Genomic DNA, 26,344 nt, shown 5'->3' with positions numbered 1-26,344 from the left:
CTTTTGAACTCCTGCAATAATGTTAACTTTGGATTAGGTGTATTTATAGATCCTCAGATCTTTTGTTAGATGAACCATTTGATTTTCATTGCATTCTTCATGACAGTGTTTAGAACTGAATTACATGGAGGAGTCTGATATTAGAGTCAGTTTGTTTCTATATTCCTTTCTGTGACTTGAAGGGAAAAGGGAATTAAATGAGCATAAGAACAGATACACGTTTACAGAGAGGAAACTGAGAGATTAGTTTTGAGGTAGAAAGCAAGATTGTCTGCTGAGGGAGGTTGAGAGTTGTGGAGGTGAGTTAAGGGATTTGAGGAGAGTGGCTTGGTGAAGGCTTAGAATTTATGTTGAAGTGAATAGGGGGTGGAGCTGACCAAGGATAAGCAGATGGATTGGCAGTAGTTCTGAGAAGTCAGCTGAGGTTGGAGATGCCTATCCTGGACATTTTCACGTGAGTGAAATCATACAATATGAGATCTTTTGTGGCTGGCTTCTTTTACTGAGTACGTTTTCAAGATTTATCCATGTTATAGTGTATATCGGTACTCATTCCTTTTTATTGCCATAGGATGGATATGTCACATATTGTTTACCTGTTCATCAGTTGATGGACACTTGGGTTGTTTTCCACTTTTTGACCCTTAGGAATAATGCTGTTATGAACATTCACGTACAGGTTTGTGTATTTGTTATTTTTATTTCTCTTTGGTATATATCTAGGAGTGGGAATTTCTCGTTCATGGTAACAGTGTTTAACATTTTGAATAACTGCTAAACTGTTTTCCAAAGAATATGCACCATATTACATTCCCACCAGCATTATGAGGGTTCCAGTGAAGTTTCTCCACACCCTCCACAACACTTGTTTTTCTGTCTTTCTGATTATAGCCATTCTGGTGGCTGTGAAGTGGTATCTTGTAGTTTTGGTTTACGTTTCCCTAAATGTTATGTTATTGATTTGAGATTTTTCTTTTTAATGTAGGTATTTACGTTGATAGATCTAAACACTACTTTAGCTGTGTGCCTTAAGTTTTGGCTTGTTGTGTTTTTGTTTTAATTCATCTAAACTATTTCCTAATATACTTTATAGGATTTTTGTGCTTTTAAATTTAACTGAGGCATGTTTTATGTCCTACCATGTTTATCCGGTAGAATGTATGGTTTGTGCTTGAGAAGAAATGTGCATTCTGCTGTTGTTAGGTGGTGTGTTCTATACATGTCTCTTAGTTCTAGTGGGTTTATAGTGTTCAAGTCTTCTGATCCTTGTTGATCTTCTGCTAGTTTTCTCCATTTTTGAAAGTAGGGTATTGAAGTCTCCAATTATTATTGTTTGTCTGTTTTTCCCTTTTCTGTCAGAATTGTTTCATATATTTTGAGACTTTGATATTAAGTGCATTTATGTTTGTAATTGTTATATATTCCTGATGAATTGACCTTTTTGCTGTTGTCCCTCTTTAATTCTAGAAACATATTTTTTTGTTTTAAGGTCTATTTTGTCTTATGTCTCTGTGGACTTTCCAGTTCTTATGGTTGCTGCTTGAATGTTGTATCTTTTTTCATCCCTGTACTTTCAACCTATTTATGTTTTTGAAACTGAACTGTATCTCTTGTAAATAGCTTATAATTGTATCTTTTTATTTCTTAATTCCAGACTGACAGTCTTTGCCTTTTTTTTTTGCGGTATGCGGGCCTCTCACCACTGCGGCCTCTCCCGTCGCGTAGCACAGGCTCCGGATACTCAGGCTCAGTGGCCATGGCCGATGGGCCCAGCCGCTCCGCGGCATGTGGGATCCTCCTGGACCGGGGCATGAACCCGCGTCCCCTGCATTAGCAGGCGGATTCCCAACCACTGCACCACCAGGGAAGCCCCAATCTTTGCCTTTGATGTGATTGTTTAATCCATTCACATTTAATGTAATTATTGATAACATTGGATTTATACTTGCTGATTTACTTTTTCTTTTCCATATGCCTTATGACTCTTTTGTTCTTCTGTTCATCCTTTACTGCTTTTTATTGCATTAAGTGAATATTTTCCAGTATTTTAATTTCTTTAATAATTTTCTAGCTAATTTTTACTTTTTAAAAAGTGAATTATTTATTTTTATTTATTTTATTTTTGGCTGTGTTGGGTTTTTGTTGCTGCATGTGGGCTTTCCCTAGTTGCGGCAAGCAGGGGCTACTCTTTGTTGTGGTGTGTGGGCTTCTCACTGCGGTGGCTTCTCTTGTTGCGGAGCATGGGCTCTAGGTGCACAGTCTTCAGTAGTTGTGGCATGTGGGCTTCAGTAGTTGTGGCATGTGGGCTTCAGTAGTTGTGGCTCACAGGCTCATTAGTTGTTGCACACGGGCTTAGTTTCTCTGCGGCATGTGGTATCTTCCCGGACCAGGGCTCGAACCCGTGTCCCCTGCATTGGCAGGCGGATTCTTAACCACTGCGCCACCAGGGAAGTCCTAGCTAATTTTTAAAGTTATATTATTAGTGGTTGCTCTAGGGTTTATAAAATTTATCTTACCAGAATATACTCCCAGTTTATACTAACTAAATTCTAGTGTGATACAGAGATGTTTCTCCTATATAGATCTATTCCCTCTTCTTTGTATTTGCAATTATTATAATACATAATACACCTATATGTTACAAACCCAAGAGTAGATTGTTACATTGTCATAATTATTTATATAATTTTATGTATTTTAAAGAAGCTCAGAGAAGTAGAGAGAGCAAATATTTATATTTATAGAGCTTATTACATTAATATTTGAATTTATTCTTTTTTCTTATTCTCTTTATTTGTTCCTGTGGATTTGTTATCACCCAGTGTCATTTCCTTGCTGTACTCTAAGTTTGCTCCCATGTACTTCCTTTTGATGTTATAGTTGAATATGTTACATTTCTATATGTTATAGCCCCAATAATACAATTATATATGTGTTGTTTTATGTAAGCTTGCTTTTAAAATCTGTTAGAAGAAAGGAAAATATGCAAGTGTCCTGTCTTTTTGTAATTACCTAACATAATTATCTTTACTAGCACTATTTGTTTTGTTCTGTAAATTCGAATTGCTGTTTGGTATCACTTGCTTTCAGCCTGAAGAACTTCCTTTAGTATTTTTTGTAAGATGGGCCTGCCACCAACAAATTCTCTCAGTTTTTGTATATCTGGGAATGTTTTTATATTATCTTTTCGAAAGATAGTTTTGCTGGGTTTTGAATTCTTGGTTGACAGTTTTTTCCAGCACTTTGAATATGTCTTTCCACTCACTGTATTCTGCCTTTATTGTTTCTGGTGAGAAATCAGCTATTCTTATTAGTGTTCCATTGTATGTGATTTGTTTTTTTTCTTGCTGCTTTCAGGATATTCTCTTCGTCTTTCAGCATTTTGATTTTGATTATGATGTGTTGGCATAGATCTCTCTGTTTATCATTGAGTTCATTGGGATTCTCAGATGTGTAGGATAATGTTTTTCATCAAATTTGGGGAGTTTTCAGACATTATTTTTTTCTGCTCTTTTCTGTCTCAGATATCCCCCATTATACATATGTCAGTACACTTAATCTTGTCAAATAGCTCTCTGAGCCTTTGTTCATTTTTATTTATTCTTTTTTTTTGCTGTCCTTCAGCTTGCATAGTCTCTGTTATCATCATATTCACTGATTCTTCTGTCTGTCCCTATTTACTGTTGAGCCTCTAGGAAATTTTTCATTTTAGTTGTACTTTTCAACCCCAGAACTTCCATTTGCTTCTTTTGTAAGTTCTGTTAGCTTATTTTCTATTTGATGAGACATTGCCATTACTTTCTTTTAATTTTATTTTTTAATGTTTTCTTAACATCTTTATTAGAGTATAATTGCTTTACAATGCTGTGTTAGTTTCTGCTGTATAACAAAATGAATCAGCTATATGTGTACATATATCCCCATATCTCCTCCCTCTTGCCTCTCCCTCTCACCCTCCCTATCCCACCCCTCTAGGTGAACACAAAGCACTGAGCTGATCTCCCTGTGCTATGTGACTGCTTCCCACTAGCTATCTGTTTTACATTTGGCAGTGTATATATGTCCATGCCACTCTCTCACTTTGTCCCAGCTTACCCTTCCCCGTCCCCATGTCCTCAAGTCCATTCTCTACGTCTGCGTCTTTATTCCTGTCCTGCCCCAAGGTTCTTCAGAACCAATTTATTTTAATTTTTTTTAGATTCCATATATATATTTGTTAGCATACAGTATTTGTTTTTCTCTTTCTGACTTACTTCACTCTGTATGAACAGTCTGTACGTCCATCCACCTCACTATAAATAACTCAATTTCATTTCTTTTTATGGCTAATATTCCATTGTATATTTGTGCCACATCTTCTTTATCCATTCATCTGTCGATGGACATTTAGGTTGCTTCCATGTCCGGGCTATTGTAAGTAGGGCTGCAATGAACATTGTGGTACATGACTTTTTGAATTATGGCTTTCTCAGGGTATATGCCCAGTAGTGGGATTGCTGGGTCGTATGGTAGTTCTGTTTTTAGTTTGTGTTTTTTTTTGTTGTTGTGGTATGCGGGCCTCTCACTGTTGTGGCCTCTCCCGTCGCAGAGCACAGGCTCCGGACGCGCAGGCTCAGCGGCCATGGCTCACGGGCCTAGCCGCTCCGCGGCATGTGGGATCTTCCCGCACCGGGGCACGAACCCGTGTCCTCTGCATCGGCAGGCAGACTCCCAACCACTGCGCCACCAGGGAAGCCCTGTTTTTAGTTTTTTAAGGAACCTCCATACTGTTCTCCATAGTGGCTGTATCAATTTACATTCCCACCAATAGTACAAGAGGGTTCTCTTTTCTCCACACCCTCTCCAGCATTTATTGTTTGTAGATTTTTTGATGATGGCCATTCTGACCAGTGTGAGGTAATACCTCATTGTAGTTTTGATTTGCATTTCTCTAATGATTAGTGATGTTGAGCATCCTTCCATGTGTTTATTGGCAATCTGTATATCTTCTTTGGAGAAATGTCTGCTTAGGTCTTCTGCCCATCTTTGGATTGGTTTGTTTGTTTTTTTGTTATTGAGCTGCATGAGCTGCTTGTATATTTTGGAGTTTAATCCTTTGTCAGTTGCTTCATTTGCAAATATTTTCTCCCATTCTGAGAGTTGTCTGTTCGTCTTGTTTATGGTTTCCTTTGCTGTGCAAAAGCTTTGTAGTTTCATTACGTCCCATTTGTTTATTTTTGTTTTTATTTCCATTTCTCTAGGAAGTGGGTCAAAAAGGATCTTGCTGTAATTTATGTCATAGAGTGTTCTACATGTGTTTTCCTCTAAGAGTTTGATAGTGTCTGGCCTTACATTTAGGTCTTTAATCCATTTTGAGTTTATTTTTGTGTATGGTGTTAGAGAGTGTTCTAATTTCATTCTTTTACATGTAGCTGTCCAGTTTTCCCAGCACCACTTATTGAAGAGGCTGTCTTTTCTCCACTATTCTTGCTTCCTTTTTTTCTCCACTTTTCTCCACTATTCTTGCCTCCTTTATCAAAGTTAAGGTTACCATATGTGTGTGCGTTTATCTCTGGGCTTTCTGTCCTGTTCCATTGATCTTTATTTCTGGTTTTGTGCCAGTACCGTACTATCTTGATTACTGTAGCTTTGTAGTATAGTCTGAAGTCAGGGAGCCTGATTCCTCCAGCTCCGTTTTTCTTTCTCAAGATTGCTTTGGCTATTCAGGGTCTTTTGTGTTTCCATACAAATTGTGGAATTTTTTTGTTCTAGTTCTGTGAAAAATGACATTGGTAGTTTAATAGGGATTTCATTGAAGCTTCTTTTAATTTTTAAAGCATGGTTTCCTTTTCTTCTTTGAACATATTTATAATAACTGCTTTGAAGTCTTTGCTGGCTAAAACCAAAATGTGGGTCTCCTTAAAGGCGGTTTCTATTGCTTGTTTTTTTCCTGTGAATGGGTCACTTTTCTTTTTCTTTGCGTGTGTCACAACTTTTTGTTATAAACTGGACATTTTAGATAATATATTGTTGCAGCTCTGGTTACTGATTCCCTCTCTGGGCTGAGAATATTTGTTATTGTTTTGCTTGTCTGGTTATTTAGTGACTAGTTTGGAAGTGAAGTCTGTTTCCCCTGCAGTATGCACCTTCTGAATTTCCTCACTGGAAAGCAGAGTCTTTTTTTTTTAATTGGATTTGCATTTGATTATTTTATTTTATTAAAAAAATATTTTATTTATTTGGTTGTGCCCTGTCAGTTGCAGCCGTTGGGCTCCTTAGTTGTGGCATGCATGTGGGATCTAGCTCCCTGACCAGGGATTGACCCCAGGCCCCCTGCATTGGGAGCATGGAGTCTTAACCACTGCGCCACCAGGGAAGTCCCAAAAGCAGAGTCTTTGGTATATGTACAGCCTCCCTGACTGTGGTCTCCATCCATTCCCTCCTCCTATGACTGTGGCTTTAACTGAGTTCTCTTTTACTGTCTCTTTCATCTCCTTGTTAATCTTCTTGTTTGTCTTGCAATATTGGTATCAGCTGTTAGCCTCAGCTAAGCTGATTGCTGTATTGTTTTCAACAATGCCTTGAGGCATAAATTGCTCCTGGTCTGATTCAGTTACTGTAAGGCCCTTTCTTAGAGGTAGTCTTTTAGGTCAGTCTTTGAGCCTTTCTTTTAAACTTCTAGCTTGTCTACTGTGTGGCTTTTTCGTATCATGTAGCTAGCAGCTTCCTCTTAATTGCTTTACTGTGATCACCATTGTTTTTGCTGGTGTTCTTAGGCCTGAACTTCTCCCTGTTCTATTCCAAATGAAGTCAGTCTGCTTATGGAGATATGTGGAGCTCTCTGTTCATATGGCTTGCCTCTCCTGGGAAAAAGCTTTGTGACATTGCTCTGGGAGTTGGAACAGTGACCCACTTATATTGGAGTAACACGTCCCTTCTTTATAAGAATGGTGTTGGGTGTGGATGGTATTCTCTGGTCTTCTTGGATCGCCTCTTCTGGAGTGGAACCTCCATCCTACTAGTAAGGTCGGGTGGGGCTGCAGCCCAGTATTCTCAGCCTACCGTGCCTGGGGTAAATCTCTAAAAGTGGGGAACTAGGTGAAGGTAGGTCACTCTTTGTGCTCTTCTTTTGCAGCCTGTCTTCCAAGACATCCTCTCTGTTCAGCCTCTTTACCTTATGCTTTATTTCTATTGATGCACCCAGTTGTACCATTTGGTTATGTCTCATTCCTCCCAGTAAGACCCTGAGCTCCTGAGTGATAGTAGTTTGGGGAAAAGCCTGAAATTAGATTCAGCTGCCTTGACATCTGAAGCAGTTGAAAAAATGGGAAATGAGAAAGACAAATTTGAAAGACTTCAACAACCCATGATTAAATTATGCTGTAAGAATAGATAAGCTCTCTGGGGGAGCCTGAGTATAGAGAACAGCAAAATTCCAAGGATAAAACTTTATAGAATATAGTAGGAGAAAGGGGAGCCAATAGAGAATACAGAAAAGGAACAGATATTTTGTTTATTAATCAGATTTAGTTTTTACTCTTTTAGTTTTCATTCCCATTTCTTATTGCCTTTGTCACATCACACTGGATTTGGTTGCATACCCGTGTAAGATTGCTAAATCTTCTTGGTGAATTTATCCTTTTATCATTATGTGGTAATGCTCTTTGTTTTGAGTAATTATTTTTATTCTGGAGATTACTTTATCTGCTATTATAGCCATTACTGCTTTTAAAAAATTGTACAGTATTTCTTTTTCTGTCTTTTTACTTCAACCTTCTTATGTCATTGTGTTTGAAGGGATTTTCTTCAAACACAATGGGCATATAGTTGTATTTTTTTTAAACACTGTGTTAATGTCTGTATTTTAGTTGGTGTACTAGACTATTTGCATTAAAACCATTATTGATATACTGGGCTTAAAGTCTGCCATTGTATTTGTTTTCTCTTTGTTCCTCTGTTTCTCTTTTCTTGAATTACTGTGGATTACAGGAACATTTTGATCTATCTATAGTATTTTGAGTATATTGCACTGTATTGTTTCTTTAGAGGTTGCTTTAGGTGTTACAATATACATACATAATTTATAACTGTTTACTGGTATCAACTTTCACCTCTGAGAGTGAAGTAGAATTAGTTCCCTTTACCCTTCCCACTTTAAAAATAATAATTGTTTTAATATTTCGTTTAACATATATTGAGTACAACAGCAAATAGTGTTAGACAATTTCCTCAGTCATCAAATATGATTTAAGAAACTCATAAAGAGATTGAAAGTCTGTTATATTTCCTCTATTTTTATCCATTCTGTTGTGGTTTTTGTTTTTGTTTTTTTTGGTCTTTATGAACTTTCAGGTTTTTTTCCTGCTATTTTCTTTTGGTTGGAGAATTTCTCAGCCCCTCTATGTGGGTGAGTCTATTAGTGACAGATTTATTTTCTTTACCTGAAAGTGTCTTTATTCCTCATTCATTCTTGAAGGATAATTGAGCCAGACATAGAATTAATGGTTTATGGTTTTTTTCTTTCAGCACTTGCAAAATGGCATAACACTTCTTACTGGCTTCCATGTTTTCAGATGTGAAATCTACTATCATTCAAATTGGTGTTCTCCTATATCTTCTGAAATTTAATTGTGTTGTGTCTTGGTGTGGATATCTTTGAGTTTCGTATTTGGGATTCACTTAACTTCTTGAACCTGTAGATATATGTCTCACCAAATTTGGGAAGTTTCCCATTATTTCTGTGAATAGTTTTTTTTAGCGCCTCCCTCCCCACCCCCACCCCCCTTCTCCTCTGCTTATGCCATTCTGTTGATATGAACGTTAGAGCTTTTGTTATAGCCCAAGAGCCCCTGTCTTTTAAAAATTGATTTTCTTTCTGTTGTTCAGACTTATTAATTGTATTGATATGTCCTCAAGTTCACTTACTCTATTTTCTGTCATTTCCATTCTGTCATTGAGCCTCTCAAATGAGGCTTTTATTTGTTACTGTATTTTTTTCAATTTCCATTTGTTCTTTTTTATAACTTACGTTTCTTTACTGAGATTTTATCTTATTTCATTTTCTTCAAGACATTCTTAATTGCTTGCTCAAGCGTATAAGATGGTTGCTTTTTAAATCCTTGTCAGATAATTCCATCATCTGTTTCACCTTGAGGTTGGAATCATCTGATTATCTTTCTCATTCAAGCTGTGATGTTCCTGGTTCTTGATATTGTGAATGATTTTTAATTGTGTTTTGTACATTTTGAATGTTACAGTAAGAGACGGGATCCTATTTAATCTGTTTTAGCATTCAGTTGTCTTATTTATATGTAACATATAGGTCCTGGCCTACTTGTATGGGCTTTGGTTTCAGAGACTGTTTAGTTTTCAGTTTTCACTGAACAAAGCAGATTTGCATTATAGTCTACTTTGCTCAGTGGTGCTGCTGAGGCTCATGCTTGATCTCTGCTGGTGCTGCTCATGCGGTAGAATGCTCTTCCTTAGGCCTACTGCTGTTGAGTGGAAAGTGGGAGATATTGGCCCATAGGGTGAAGGATGCTTTCCTGGGCCTGCTCCCTGGGCACCTGATGCCAGTGGATCTCCCACTTGATTCTTGCTCCTGCCATCAGTCGGGGCAAAAAGTGCTTTTCTAGGCCTCCTGGTACATTTAGGTGGGGGATGTAGGAATTCTGGGCTTCTAGGATACTGACTTTTCCTGGGCCAGCTCTCTGGGCCTCTTAGTGCTGGTGGGCTTCTCTCTTAAGTTTCTGCCAGTACTGTTGGGGAGGAAAGCACTGACCTGGGTTGCCTTCTGTCACTGGGTTGGAAATCAGGAGATTTGGAATCAGTTGCTGGCCAGAGGGTTAGGAGATTCCATCCAGGCCTTCTCTTCCTCCTTCCCCATCTTGGTGCAGGTTCCAGGACACTAGCCTCACCTAGGTCCATTCAGGATATATGAGAATTAAAAAGAAAATCCAGGGAACTCAGTGTTGTGTTGTTCCTCAAGTTCCTCAAGTGTGGTCCCTAGCCATTTGGCCTTCCACTTTCCAACCTTTCAGAGTCTTTTTATGATTTTCTGTTGAATTGTTTACAGGGAGAAGCAGAGAAAGGTGAGTTTATACTCTTTTTGTCTGGTGACGAGAAGACAACTGGAATTTTGAATATGTGAGAACTTTGGAGGCATTATTGTCTTCGGGCTGTTGGTAGAAATCATCAAATGAGGGAGTCACGGTGGTAAGAAGTGAAGTAAAGATCTTTCTCAGGCAACATTGAATAAGTTCAGGGATCTCTAGCCACAGAAGGTAGGGACACCTATGCCATGAACTTTCCCTAGGTTTTCTAAAATCTGCCCCATAATGAACTAAAAATAATAGCTAACATTCATTCCTTGCTTACTTTGTTAAGCATTTCCATAGATCATATTATTTTATATCTATACCTAACTTATGATGTTAGGTACTACTATTATCCTGTTTGATAACTGAGCAAAATGAAGTTTAGAGAGGTTAAATTACTTGCCCCATAGCTGGTGAATTGGAGTGCCAGTTGTGAACCCAGGCAATATCCTCCAGAGCCTGCATTCTTAATCACTACATTATTCCACCTTTTATCTTCCCTAAACCCAACTCTTTTATTCTTCTTAAACATCAGTGATAATGTATTTCTTTCTTCTCTGTCAAATCTAAACTCTTCTGGCTGATTAAGACCTTCTGAATTCTATTTGTCCAGCTTTAAGTTTGTACATTTTGGTCATTCCAGGCAAACTATTTTATTGTTGTTATTTTTGTTTACTTTTCTACCTCTAAAGTCATGTTCATTCCTTACCCTGGTATTTTACTTATACATTTTCCCTTCCCTGGAATGCCAGTTCCTTTCTTCACATCTCTACATTCTACTTATAATTTAAGGCCTAGCTCAAGCCCCACTTTTTCTAAGAGGATTTTTGGTTACTTCATTCCATACTGTTCTTCCTTTTTTTTTTTGAATGTTAAATACCTATGTAACCTCACTATAAATAGCACACCTACAGTTTATTAAAATCCTCATGTATAAAGGGCACCACATTTTATTTCTGTTTAATGCCTAACACAAATATTGGCACATAATAAAGGCATGGAAAAATCTTGATGGTTGTTTCCTAACTTAAGAGTATCAGTCAGTGGAACAGTACTGGCTGTCCTCAGCTTGTTTACAGCAGCAAGCAGGAACATGGTAGGAAACAATGCTTTGTGCAAGAAAGGATCTTAAGTTCTTCTGAGCTGATATCTGCTCCCAGTGCTTCATTTACTTTCTGTGGCTGATGACTTCCAAATGTAGCACTCTGTCCAGATGTGTCTCATACTCTAGATGTTTGTGGCTAACTACCTATAGAAAATCTTCATTTATATGTCCCATGGCACTATAGCCCCAGAACTCCACGGAACTGATCATCATCTTTTCAAAGTACTCTTTCTTCTTAGTGAATGGGCATCTATCTACTTAGTTGCCAAGCTAGAAACTTCTCTTTCTACTCTTGCTCTCACCCCTGTCCATTTACACAGTCCTTTTGATTATGATTCTCAAACTACTGTTTTCACCTTTTTGGATTATTGCATTAGTAATAGGAAACTCGTCATCTTTTCTGCCCTCCTATCCATTCTTTGTATTAGCCAGAATAGTCTTTTTTCATGACACACTTGATAATATCACTTCTAGTTTGAAACCCCTGCTTTCCATTGCTACCTTCAGGATAAATTCCAAACTCCTTAATATGTCATAGGAGGTCCCTGCTCACCTCTTTAGCCTCACACTTGTCTCTTTGATCATATTGAACTACTGCTATTCGTTCATTATGCTAGGTCCTCTAGTCTCCTTGATCTTACAGATGCTATTTTCTCTGTTTGGATGACTTTCTTCCTCTACTCCTTGTGCCCCATCTTTGCCCAACTCTTCATCCTTTCATTCTCAGCTTAGATGTCTTCTAGGAAATATTTCCTGGTTTCCACCATTCACCATGTGTCCTTGAGAAAGAGTCAGTACTCCTTGTATATGTGTTCTCATGGTATTCTATAAACACTCACATTCATCACTGCTCTGAACACATAGTATAGTAATTGCTTGTTTACTTATTTCTGTTTCCCACTAGACTTTAAACTCTTTGAGGGTAGAGCTGGGGCTTTGTTAATATTTTATTTACTTCTGGCCATGAGAGGTGCTTAGTAAATAGTACATATTGAAGGACTTAGTGAATTATTGAATATTAAATGAATTAGATGTCTGGGTAGACTTCAGTAAGAGATGGGTGAAATAAGGAGGTAGGCTTTGTCCTTTTTGGGGAGATCAGTTCTCAAGAAAGTGGGTTAAATGAAAAGAAAAATCATATAAACAACTTTATTTCAGTTGTTATTATGAAGGCTTGTGGATTTTTTTCTTGTATTAAAAGCTTTTATTGATCTCATTAATATGGGGCCATCTCTATGACTTGTATGCATATATGCCTTTTTTTATGTTGTTTGGTTGTTATTAGGGTTTGTGATCCCTGACCACAACCTTAATTGGTTTAATTATCCATTAGTTTTCTTGCCGTAATTTACAATTAAAGTCATGTCTTTGGTTTAGCCTACTTCACGTTATTTGTTTGGTTTCTGTCTCGGAGATGTGACTTTGGTTTGGGGCAGGACATTGGGAGCATTCTCTGAAAGATGAAGGGCCTGGAAGCAAGACCCAAAATACCATCTTCCACCTGCCCTCCCTTCTGTAAGGGTGCACTTACTATTTGCCAGGTATATTACATACTTATCTCATTTAACCTTCACAACCATATGAGGGTGGTATGATGAGGGAACTGACTTTCTGGTTATTCTATTAGGAAATAGTAAACTTTGGATTTGAGCCTGTGTCTGAGTGCAGGGTTCATGATCTTTACACAAGACCAGTAGTTCTTTAGCTTTTAGGAACTGCTGCCCTTTTAGGAATGCAGAGGAGTCTATAGCCCACTTACCTTACCAAATACCACTTTCACATAGAAGAACTTAGTGATAGCAACAAAAAAGTGAGGTTATCTAATGAGCTTCTGTATGTGATTTTCATGTTACAAAACAGTGCCCTATAAACTCAACAGTTTTCTTACATTTAACTTGATATTGCGTTGCAAGTTATTCAGATGACATACATTTGTCAACAAGACAACATCCATAAAGTATCACACTATATAGGCACTTTGTTTTTTTTAAAAAATATGTCTGTCTGTCTGTCTGTCTGTCTGTCTATGTCAAGTCTTAGCTGCGGCATGCAGGATCTTTTGTTGCGGCACGCAGGATCTTTCGCTGCAGCATGCAGGCTGTTCGTTGCGACGCACGGGCTCTGTAGTTGTGGCGCTTGGGCTCCAGAGCACGTGGGCTCACTAGTTGTGGCGCACGGGCTCAGTAGTTGTGGTATGTGGGGTTAGTTGCCCCACGGCATGTGGGATCTTAGTTCCTCGACCAGGGATTGAACCCACGTCCCCTGCATTGGAAGGCGGATTCTCAACCATTGGACCACCAGGGAAGTCCCTATAGGCACTTTGGAAGGGTTATATTTACATCTGCTTTGTCAATAATGGTATCAAGAATTTCTATTTGAACTATAATATATACATGTATTATAGTCTAGGTTTGAGAAGACTTAGGTTAATGTTGATACAAACATCTATCAATTTACTCAAGGATTAACCAAATAACCCACAAAAAATTATACTTACCTAGTTATCAGTAATTACTAATTAGGAAATTGTAAAAACAGTAAAGTTACAGTAGTTCATAATTAGAGAGCAAGAATAACAACAATGAAAACAAAGACCAACTTAAAATATTACCAGTATCCTTTTTAAAACTGCAGGAATTTCAGTGTACTTGCTGTGCAGACAAAATAGATTCTCTTCAGGACAGCCAGACCTGTTAGTGGTGACTGAATTGGAGGTCTTGAAATCCAGAAGTATGCTAATTTATTTTTGTGTGCTAATATTAATAATCCATAATAATTCACTTGATGATTACTAATAAGAAGCCCTTAGTTGTATGTAAAACAAAACTGGAATTGCATCTCATTTTGTCTGTGAGAAATAAAGTACTTGCTTGTTGTTCTTATTAAATGAGGTCATAGAGGATTTCAGATTATACTTTGAGAAATAAAACTATGCTCTTTGTCTCCCATAGAAATCCTCTATGTTAATAAGCATTTGGCTCCAGTGGGTAAACAGTTCTTCAGAAAATCCTAACCAGATTGTTAGTCTGTCTCTAAAAGGCATCAATATAAACTTTTGGAATACTATAGTCTTTTTCTGGGCAGTTCTCTTCTTCCTCATGTCCAGACTTTTCTCTTCAACCCTTCCCCTAAAAATGGATTTTGAAGAATTCAGTAGATATATAGTAATGTTGTAACGTTCACAGTCAGCATATTTATTCCTGTTTCAAGGGCTGAGAGGGTAGTACTCTACAACTGTGCCATTCATCATCATGTATTCCTTACATATGCAAACATATTTCAAAAATGATAGTGGATTTATTATCAACATTGCTTCTGACAGTTTGAAGTGTATGTCCTTAAGCTTATATGGAACTGCCAGAAATTTCTTCATGAACACAGGTCTCCTCCTACACTTTTTGCAGCTTAACTTGCAGTAGTTCTTCTAGTTTCCTTTACTAATCTTTTCCTTCCTGCTGAAGTCTTCTTAAGTAGGGACTCGTTATTTTGTGTAACACATCTTTCAAGGATCTGGGCTGTATATCTTAACTCCTTGGTTGTTATCTCATTTGTTCCCTTCTAGGTACTAGATGTCACTATTAATTTGTAATGATCAAAACATGTAAAAACTTTGAAAAATTAGAAAATCATTTGGAACAAATGTTCTTTAATCTGTTTATTTTTCATTTTTAAATATGTTTCATATGTACAACATTATGTTTCGACATCTGTATGCACTACAGCATGTTCATCACCAAAAGTGTAGTTTCCCTCTGTCACCATACAGTTGACCCCCTTTATCCATTTCAGCCACCTCCCACCCTCCTTTCCCTTGGTAACCACTACTCTCTTCTCTGTATCTGTGTGTATTTTTTAGTTTGGTTTGTTTGTTCGGGTATTTATTATTTATTTTCTTATTTATATGAGTGAAATCATGCAGTGTTGTCTTCTCTTTCTGACTTATTTCACTTAGCATAATACCCTCAGGGTCCATCTGTGTTGTTGCAAATGGCAAGATTTCATCTTTTTTTTTAATGGCTGAGTAGTATTTCATTGTATGTACAGTTGACCCCTTGTACAACGTGGGGGTAGTCTGCATATAACTGCAGATTCAATCAACCGCAGACTGTTGTACTCTAGTGTTTACTGTTGAAAAATATCCACTTGTAAGTGGACCTGCAAAGTTCAAACCCACAGTGTTCAAGCATCAACTGTACGTACCACATCTTATTTATCCATTCATCTGTCGATGGGCACTTAGGTTGTTTCCATACCTTGTCTATTGTAAATAATGCTGCAATCAAGGGTGTTATTATTAGTGTTTTTTCTTTTATAATTAGTGTTTTCATATTCTTCAGATAAATACACAGAAGTGGAATAACTGGGTCATATGGTAGTTCTATCCTTTTTTTAAATATTCATCAGTCCATACCCTTGAAGGGGTATCTTTATGTATTTCTCCTTGACCTTTCTTTCTTCCTTCCTTCCTTTCTTTCTTTCTTTCTTGCTTGCTGCGTCGGGTCTTAGTTGCGGCACAGGGATCTTTCATTGCGGCATGCAGGCTCTTCATTGCGGCGCATGGGCTTCTCTCTAGTTGTGGCATGTGGGCTCTGTAGTTGCAGCACATGGACTCTCTAGTTGTGGCATGTGGGCTCAGTAGTTGCAGCACACGGGCTTAGTTGCCCTGAGGCATGTGGCATCTTAGTTCCCTGCCCAGGGATCGAACCCACATCTCCTGCATTGGAAGGCAGATTCTTAACCACTGGACCACCAGGGAAGTCCCTATTCTTAATTTTTTTGAAGAACCTCCATACTGTTTTCCATAGTGGCTACACCAATTTACATTCCCACCAACAGTGCACAGGAGTCCCTTTTTTTCCACATCCTCGCCAGTACTTTTTATTTCTTGTCTTTTTATTAATAGCCATTTTAACAGGTGTGAGGTGATAGTTTCATATGATTTTGATTTGTATTTCCCTAATAACTAATGATGTTTAACATCTTTTCCTGTGTCTGTCTATATGTCTTCTTTGGAAAAACGTCTATTCAGGTTCTTTGCCCATTTTTAATCAGGTTGTTTTGTTGTTGTTGTTGAGTTGTATAGATTCTTTACATATTTTGGATATTAACCCTGTATTGGATATATGATTTGCAAGTAGCTTCTCCTATTTAGTAGGTGATCTTTTCATTTTGTTGATGGTTTCCTTTGCTGTGCAGAAGCTTTAGTTTGATGTAGTTGCTTTTGTTTCCGTTGCCTGAGGAGACATATCAGGAAAGATACTGCTAAGTCCAATGTCAAAGAGTATACTGTGTATGTTTTCTCGAGGAGTTTTATAGTTTTAGGTCTTACATTCAAGTCTTTAGTCCATGTTGAGTTACTTTTTGTGTATGGTGTAAGATGGTGGTCTAGTTTCATTCCTTTGCAGGTGCTTTTCCCGTGCGGTGGTGGTTTCCCAACACCATTTATGGAGGAGATTGATTTTTCTCCATGGTATGTTTTTTGCTCCATTGTCATAAATTAATTGTTCATATGTGTGTGGGTTTATTTCTCGGCTCTCAATTTTGTTGCATTGATCTTTATATCTGTTTTTCTGCCAATACCATGCTGTTTTGATTACTGTAGACTTGTAGTCAAATTTGAAATTAGGGAGTGTGATACCTCCAGCTTTGTTCCTTTTTCTGAGGATTGCTTTGAGCATTTGGGTCTTTTGTGCTTTCATATAAGTTTTAGCATTGCTTCTTCTATTTCAGTGAAAAATGCCATTAGTATTTTTATAGAGATTCCATTGAATCTATAGATTACTTTAGGTAATACGGACATTTTAACAATGTTAATTCTTCCAGTCCATAAGTACAGACTATCTTTCCATTTCTTTGGGTCTTCTTCCATTTCTTTCAACTGTGTCTTATAATTTTCATTGTATAGCTCTTTCACCTCCTTGGTTAAATTTATTCCTAGGTATTTTATTCTTTTTGATGCAGTTGTAAATGGGATTATTTCCTTAATTTCTTTTTCTGATCATTCATTATTAGTGCATAGAAATGCAGCTGTTTTTTGTATAGCAATTTTGTATCCTGCAACTTTATGGAAATCGTTTTTCGTTGGAGTCGTTAGGATTTTCTATATATAGCATCATGTTATCTGCAAAGAGAGACAGTTTTACTTCTTCCTTTCTGACTTGGATGTCTTTTATTTCTATTTCTTGCCTAATTGCTCCAACTAGGACTTCCAGTAGTATGTTGAGTAAAAGTGATGAGAGTGGGCATCCTTGTCTTGCTCCTGATCTTAAGAGGAAAAGCTTTTAGCTTTTCACCATTGAGTCACTGAGTATGATGTTGGCTGTGGGTTTGTTGTATATGGCCTTTATTATGTTGAGGTACATTCCTTCTGTATCGCTTTTGTTGATAGTTTTTATCATAAGGGAGTAGTGAATCTTAGCAAATGCTTTTTTTCTTTTTAAGGAAAATCATTTATTTTTTTACACTAGAAATAATGTACTTTAAGCTGAGGAAATTCTACATTATAAAATGATATAGTTTGTTGTAGGAAAAAAATAAGAGTAGTGGATAGGGGTCTTGGTTTTCATATACTTTCCTGTTACAGATGAGAAAATCTAAGTTCACAGAGACCAAACAAAATTCCTAAGGCCATAGAGGAAGTTGATTACAGAATGATTACCAAAAACTGAGGTTTCTGAGTCCAGGTCAGTTACTTACCCAACATGGCCTTGGATGCATTTGGTCATTTTTTTCCAAAACACTGGTTTGTTTAATGGGGCAAAAATGAATCAGTTGTTAGGCCAAGGGAGCCGCTCAAATTTGAGAGATTTATACACTGTTATGAGGTTATAAATTCCAAGTCTATGTAAGGTAAATGAGGAAACTGAAGGCTATACAAGTAATTCAGACATAGTCACTCAGGAAGATAAAGACTGATGTAGAGATAGAAACAAGTTCTGCTTCCTGACCTATTACCCTTCATAGGAAGCTTTTTTTTTTTTGAATTTATTTTTTTATACAGCAGGTTCTTATTAGTTATCCATTTTATACATATCAGTGTATATGTTTCAATCCCAATATATTGCATATATTGAGATGATCACAATTTTTATTCTTCATGTTGTTAACAAAGTGTATCTCATTGATTGACTTGTGGATGTTGAACCATCCTTGCATCCCTAGATTAATTCCCACTTGATCATGGCATATCACCCCTTTCATGTATTGTTGAATTTGGTTTGCTAATACTTTGTTGAGGATTTTTACATCTGAATTCATCAGGTATACTGGCCTGTAATTTTCTTTTTGTGTAATGTCCTTGTCTGGTTTTGGTATCAGGGTAATGCTGGCTTCATAAAATGAGTTTGGAAGTGTTCTCTCCTCTTGTATTTTTTAGAAAAGTTTGATAAGGATTGGTTTTAATTCTCTGAATGTTTCATAGAATAAAACAGTGAAATTATCTGGTCCTGGACTTTTGTTTGTTGCGACACTTTTTTTTTTTTAATATCCCATTGCTCCGTTTTATTTATTTATTTATTTGTTTATTTTTGGCTGTGATGGGTCTTTGTTGCTGCACACAGGCTTTCTCTAGTTGTGGCAAGTGGGGGCTACTCTTCCTTGTGGTGTGTGGGCTTCTCAATGTGGTGGCTTCTCTTGTTGTGGAGCACAGGCTCTAGGCATGCAGGCTTCAGTAGTTGTGGCACCTGGGCTCAGTAGTTTGTGGCTTGCAGGCTCAGTAGTTGTGTCGCATGGGCTTAGTTGCTCTGTGGCATGTGGGATCCTCCTGGACCAGGGCTTGAACCTGTGTGCCTTGCATTGCCAGGTGGATTCTTAACCACTGTGCCACCAGAGAAGTCCCTTTTGGGTCACTTTGAGTGCTGATTCAATCTCCTTACTAGGCTGTTCAGATTTCCTCTTTCTTCATGATTGAGACTTGGTAGATTGTACTTTTCTAGGAATTTATCCATTTCTTCTAGGTTGTCAAATTTGTTGGCCTAAAATTGTTCATAGCAGTCTCTTACCCTTGTTATTTCTGTGCTATTATTTGGAAATCTCCTTTTTCATTTCTCAGTTTATTTATTTGAGTCCTTTTTCTTCCTCTGTCTAGCTAAGGCAGTGTTAGGAGCCAGCTCTTAGTTTCATTGATCTTTTACATTGTCTTTTTAGTCTCTATTTCATTTATTTCAAGTACGATCTTTGTTATTTCCTTCCTTACTAACTTGGGGCTTTGTTCTTCTCTTTCTAGTTCTTTTCCTTTGAGGTGTAAAGTTAGGTTATTTTACATTTTTGTTGTTTCTTGATGTGGGCATTTATCACTATAAACGTCCCTCTTTGAACTTTTTGCTGTATCCCGTAAGTTTTAGTATGTTGTATTTCCATTTTCATTTGTCTCCAGGTGATTTTTATTTCCTTTTTGATTTCTTCTTTGAGCTGTTGGTTGTTCAGTTTGTCAGTCTTTGTTGATTTATTAATTTTCTGAGCTGTTTATTTTCTCACAAAAATTTCTGTATCCCATTTTCCTTCTCAAGTTACTACACAGGTTACATTGTTCCTTGTTTAGTTTTTTTGAAGAGTTAGTACTTGGTACTTTACTTCTTTACTTTACAATCATTATTCAAGCTGTTTCATCATACATTCAGCTACTTTTTTGAAGCTCATTAGTGGATTTAGAACGGCAGTTAGTTGTAGTGAAAAGAGTTCAGAATTTGGAGTTAGGATTAAAAGGTTAAAGTGCCTGTTTTTGTCACTTACTCAACATACAACTCTAGAAAAATTATATATTTTTGCTACTCAAAATGTAGTCTGAGGATCAGTAGTATTGGGCATTATCAGGGAGTTTGTTAGAAATGCAGAATTTCAGATCCCACCCCAGACCTACTCACTCAGTCAGAATCTGCAAGTTAACAAGATCTCTACAAAGAGAAGCACTGTTATATCATTATCTTTGAAACTTAATGTAAAGTAGAGACAATACTTGCTGTATATATTAATCATCTTATCACTATCTGACATAGCGTATGTTTTAGTAATTTGTTTATTGTCTGCTTCCTCCTATTAGAATGTAAGCTTTGTGAGGGAGAATTAGAATGTAAGTTTTGTCTGTTTGCTTATTGCTCTATTTTCTATATGTAGAACAGTGACTAACACATAGTAAACATTCATTTTTTTGAATCAGCAAATGAATGTCAAATCTTGTAATTTTGATTGCAGTCATTTACTTTTCACTGCTATTTAGAGCTACTTTCATTTAGTATTAGATAGTACAAATATAGAACGTTTCCAGTGTTGCAGAAAGTTCTTTTAGATAGTACTGCTTACGACGCTTTTGCATTCCCTTCCACCCAGATTCAAGAGAGTCTGTATTTCTGCAGTACAGTTCTGATCAAATCTGTCAACAGCTCCCCATGCCATGTAGAATTAATTTCAAACTCCTTAGTGTAACCTTTAGAGTCTTTACAGTTTCATTTAATTAAAAATACATATTTTATTCAGGGTGTATTTATTAGGAGAGTCAGTTAAATCCACTGCATGCATAGCATCCATCTGGGCTATATTGCTTTGCCCTCATATGACTTAGGGGAAAGGGGATTTCATGAAAATAAGCTGATGATCCTTTGCTATGCCTTGGAGTAAAGTATTTTGTCTCTGATTGAGGAGTCTTACGTCTTCTGAAAACATACATGACACAATAACAGGCTAACTTATTAGCTTAGGGGGAAATCAAATCCCATACTAGATAGGATTTTTCCATCACACTGAAAATTCTTTAAAATCTAAATTTTAAGATCCACATAATATTCCATAAAATATATATACTGCTATTTAAAAACATTACCCTCTTGTTGAATAATTATTTCCACATTAGTCTGTTCTTATAAATCACTTTGTAATTAATATCTTTATGTATAAATCTTTATTTCTTCTGATGAGTATTTCTTTAGGAATCCTTTCTGGAAGCATAAAGGCCAAAGGAAGGAAAGCTCGCTTTATTTCTTTTAGAGCATAAAAGGAATCTTTTTAATTCAAAATATGTATATAATATCAACAGTATTAACAAATCTCTTTTTCTTTAGGGGATACGTCCAAAGGAGACATAGCTGAAATTCCTCAATCCACCTTGAAACCAGGCATCACTACCGCTCCTGAAGATTCAGACACTGTATCTCATTTCTCCTTGTCCCCTGAGGACTTTTCTCAGTTGGCTGGAAGGTCTCCTCAAGTGAAGAATATTGGTCAACATACTGATACTCTCAACCAACAGACATTAGCAGACAGTCGTCTAACTGAAGAGGCTCTAAAAGTTTCAGCTGTTCCTGGGCTAGCTGACCAGAAGACTGAGATAGCAACAGTGCCCTCTAGTTCCTACTCACAAAGAGGGAAGCCAAATATTTTCTACCCACAGGGCTTGCCAGATGGTTATCTAACTGAAGAGGCTCTAAAAGTTGCAGCTGTTCCTGGACTTGGTGACCAGAAGACAAGTATATCTACAGTCCCTCCAAGTTTCTACTCACTTGGAGAGAAGCACAGTATTTTCTACCCACAGGCATTGCCAGACGGTCATCAAACTGAAGAGGGTCTGAATGTTTCAGTTCTTCTTGGACTAGCTGATCTAAAGACTGGAAAACCAACAGTACCGGCTAGTTCCTACTCAGTTGGAGAGGAGCCTGGTATTTTCTACCAACAGGCCTTGCCAGGCAGTCATCTACCAGAAGAGGCTCTGAAAGTTTCACCTTCTCCTAGACCAGTTGATGAAAAGACTGGGTTGCCTACTGCATCCTCTACCTCTTACTCACATGGAGAGAAGCCTCGTATTTTGTATCAACAGACATTGCCAGAAAGTCATCTAACTGAACAGGCGCTGAAAGTTTCAGCTGCTTCTGGACCCTCTGTACAGAAGACTGAGATTCCCGTAGTAACTTCTACTTCTTACTCACATAGAGAGCAGCTCAGTATTTTGTGTCAGCAAGAATTGCCAGACAGTCATCTAACTGAACAGGCTCAGAAAGTTTCAGCTGCTCCTGGATTGGCTGAGCAGAAAACTTGGCTTCCTACTGTATCCTCTATATCTTACTCACATAGAGAGAAGCCCAGTATTTTCTACCAGCAAGAGTTGCCAGACAGTCATGTAATTCAAGAGGTTCAACAAGTTTCAGCTGCTCTTGGATTGGCTGAGCGGAAGACTGGGATTCCTACCATACCCTCTACTTCCTATTCACATAGAGAGGAACCTCTTATTTTCTACCAACAAGAGTTGCCAGACAGTTGTCTAACTGAACAGGCTGAGCAAGTTTCAGCTGCTCCTGGATTGGCTGAGCAGAAGACTGGGATATCGACAGTACCCTCTACTTCTTACTCACATAGAGAAAAGCCCAGTATTTTGTACCAGCAAGAGTTGCCAGACAGTCATCTAACTGAACAAGCTCAGAAAGTTTCACCTGCTCCTGGAACCCCTGAGCAGAAAACTGGGATTCCTATAGTAACTTCTACTTCTTACTCACATAGAGAGAAGCCCAGTATTTTCTACCAACAGGATTTGCCAGATAGTCATCTAACTAAAAAGGCTCAGAAGGTTCCAGCTCTTCCAGGACTAGCTCTCCAGAAGAGTGGGACACCAATAGCACCCCCTGCTTTCTACTCACATAGAGGGAAGACCAGTGTAATCTATCAGCAGGAGTTGCCAGACAGTCATCTAAGTGATCAGACTCAGAAAATTTCAGCTATTCCTGGACTAGTTGACCAGAACACTGGGATACAGACAGTACCCTCTAGTTCCTACTTGCAGAGGGGGAAGCCCATTATTTTTTACTGGCAGGAGCTGCCAGACAGTCTTCTAACTGAAGAGGCTGTAAAAGTTTCAGCTTTTCCTAGAACAGCTGACCAGAACACTGAGATACCAACAGGGTCGTCTAGGTCCTACTCATTTGGAGAGAAGCCAGGTGATTTTTTCTACCAGCAGGTGTTACCAGATGGTAATCTAAGTGAAGAGGCTCTGAAAGTTTCACCTGCGTCTAGACCAAGTGACCAGAAGACTGGGATACTCTCAGTACCTGCTAGTTCTTACTCACATAGAGAGAAGCCTAGTATTTTCTACCCACAAGCCTTGCCCGGCAGTCATCTATCTGAAGAGGCTCTGAAAGATTCAGCTATTTCTGGACTAGCTGATCAGAAGACTGGGACATCAGAACCTTCTGGTTCCTACTCACATAGAGAGAAATCCAGTGTTTTCTACCAACAGGAGTTGCCAGATAGTCATCTAACTGGAGAGGCTCAGAAAGTTTCAGGTGTTACTGGAACAGGTGACCAGAAGACTGGGATACCTATAGTAACCTCTGCTTCCTACTTACATAAAGAGAAGCCCACTATTTTCTACCAGCAGGCCTTACCAGATAGATATCTTACTGAAGAGGCTCTGAATGTTTCAACTGCTCCCAGACCAACTGACCAGAAGACTGGGATACCTGCAGTACCATCTAGTTCCTATTCATATAGAGAGAAGCCCATCATTTCTTACCAGCAAGAGTTGCCAGATCTTACTCAACTGGCTTTAAAAGTTTTAGAGGTTCCTGGACCAGCTGACCAGAAGATTGGGATACCAGCAATAATCTCTACTTCTTCCTCATATGGAGAGAAGCCCATCATTTCTTACCAGCAAGAGTTGCCAGATCCTAATGAAGATGCTTTAAAACGTTTAGAGCTTCCTGGACAAGCAGACCAGACCACTGGGATGCGAATTGTGCCCCCTACTTCCTATTCACATAGAGAGAGCCCCATCTTTTCTTACCAGAAGGAGTTGCCAGATATTACTGAAGAAACTTTGAAAGTTTCAGCTGTTCCTGGACCAGCTGACCAGAAGATTGGCATACAAACAGTCCCCTCTAGTTCCTACTCATATAGAGAGAGCCCCATCTTTTCTTACCAGAAGGAGTTGCCAGATACTACTGAAGAAACTTTAAAAGTTTTTGCTCTTCCTGGAGCAGCTGACCAGAACGCTGAGATACCAACAGGGCCTTCTAGTTCTTACTCACATAAAGAGAAACTCAAGATTTTACCAGATGACCAGAAGGCTGAGTTACTGTCAGCTCCCCTTAGTTCCTACTCACATAGAGAAAAGCCTAAGACTTCAACTGTGATTGGACCAGACGACCAGAAGACTCCATTACTGACAGGTTTTCCTAATTCTTATTCTCAGAGAGTAAAGCCCAGTATTTTCTTTCAACAGCAGTTGCCAGATAGACATCAAAGTGGAGATATTCTGAAGATTTCACCTGTTTCTGAACCAACTGATGTGAATTCTTGGATACAAATACCTCTTTCTAGTTCCTCTTCACACAGAGAGAAATCTAATATTTTCTACCCAAAGGAATTGCCAGACAAACATCCCACTGAAGATTCACTGAAGGTTTCAACAGTTCCTGGACCAGCTGACCAAAAAACTGTGTTACCAGCAGTTCCTCCTAGTTCCTTTTCACATAGAGAGAAACCAGTTCTTTTCTACCAACAGGATTTGCCAGAAAGACATCTAACTGAAAATAACCTGAAGTTCTCAAGTAGTCTTGGGCAAGCTGGTCAGATTACTGGGTTATCAACAGTTCCCCCTAGTACTTATTCACATAGTGAGAAGCACAAACTTGTTTCAGACCATGTCCAAACGCTGATAGATAATTTGGATTCTTCTAACGCCAGTGTTATCTCAAACAACATGCCTTTAAATTCTCAGGCTGATGGTAGAATTGTAATAAATAAGCCAGAATCTTCAGGTTTTGAAGATGTTGGCTCTAAGGAAATCCAGGATACGGAAAACAGTTCCAAAACTCTTAAAGAGATTCAGTCACTTTTAATGGAAGCAGAAAATGTAGCACTGAGACGATGCAATTTTCCTGTTCCCCTTGTCCCTTTCAGAGATGTTAGTGATATTTCATTTATACAATCTAAGAAGGTGGTTTGCTTCAAAGAACCCCCCACAACTGATGCATCTAATGGTGATTTGTCTCAGAGACAGCCATTCACAGAAGAAAGCCCAAGCAGCAAGTGCATACAGAAGGATATTAGCACACAGACGAATCTGAAATGCCAGAGAGGCATTGAAAATTGGGAGTTTATTAGTTCAACTACAGTTAGAAGTCCTTTACAGGAAGCAGAAAGCAAAGCCAGAGTGGCATTAGACGAGACCCTTAGGCAATATAAAGCAGCCAGATCTGTAATGAGATCTGACCCTGAAGGGTATAGTAGAACCATTGAGAATAAGATTGTTATTCCTATGATGACTGTCATTAAAAGTGATTCAAGTAGTGATGCAAGTTCCTGCTCATGGGACAGTAATTCCTTGGAGTCAGTTTCTGATGTGCTTCTAAACTTCTTTCCATATTCTTCACCCAAGACAAGCATGACAGATAGCAAAGAGGAAGAGAGTGTGTTAGAAAGTGACGATGGCAGTGGTAGCAGTGTAGATTCACTGGCTGCACATGTGAAAAACCTTCTGAAATGTGAATCCTCATTGAACCATGCTAAACAAATACTCAGAAATGCAGAGGAGGAGGAATCTCGGGTACGGGCACGAGGTAGGAAAAGATAATTTGTTATAAAGGCAGGGCAAACTCATAAACATTATAGTTTAATAATTTGCTTAAAGTTAAGTGTTGGAGCTCTAAATTAATTTTCTTGCAGAACTGTTAGATGATTACATTTTCTACCAGCAACCCAGAATAAACTCATTTAACCAATAATGAAGTCACAGTATTAATAGTACTAGTTTAAGGTCTTAAGGAAAAGTAAGTTCTGATGTCTGAAGAAAAGGGGAGATAAAACTTGGGTTTCCAAACTCCTAAAGCTTGGATGTTTTCCTGATCTTTTCATTGCACTGTCCTTATTTTGGAGGCAGTAAAAATCTTCAATTTGTGCTTCTCTAAGTCACTCTGTATCGTCAAACTACATATACTTTCTATCCACTTTTCTAATAAAATTCTTAAAGCAGATCTTAGATAGACGTCAGAAAAAACCAAATCAAGGTATTTCACACTAGAACTTGGGTTAGAGTTAAATTTCATTCATCTCTAATTGTAGAATTCCATTAAAAAAAAAGAAAAAAGTCTTTAAGACAACATGGCAAATAAATTTGGAAGGCAATTTATAAGCAGTTCAGGCCTACTTGGAAATCTTCTCTTGAGATTAACTTCCTGCACCATTC

General features: G+C 38.0%; 1 protein-coding gene across 6 annotated transcripts in view; it reads left to right on the top strand.

The window, feature by feature from the left end:
- Nucleotides 1-26,344, top strand: part of ALMS1 (ALMS1 centrosome and basal body associated protein) — a 220,524-nt gene that overhangs the window by 46,712 nt on the left and 147,468 nt on the right. For all 6 annotated transcript variants that reach the window (XM_079940071.1, XM_079940069.1, XM_079940068.1 and 3 more), the window contains one exon: nucleotides 21,234-25,718. In XM_079940071.1, the coding sequence (XP_079796197.1) occupies nucleotides 21,234-25,718 (4,485 nt within the window). The remainder of the gene's footprint in view (nucleotides 1-21,233; nucleotides 25,719-26,344) is intronic.

The sequence above is a fragment of the Stenella coeruleoalba genome (assembly GCF_951394435.1).
Source record: "Stenella coeruleoalba genome assembly, chromosome: 13".
Classification (NCBI taxonomy): Eukaryota; Metazoa; Chordata; class Mammalia; order Artiodactyla; family Delphinidae; genus Stenella; species Stenella coeruleoalba.
The sequence above is the reverse complement of the archived record's forward strand: the minus strand, read 5'-3'. Positions and strand labels throughout refer to the sequence as shown.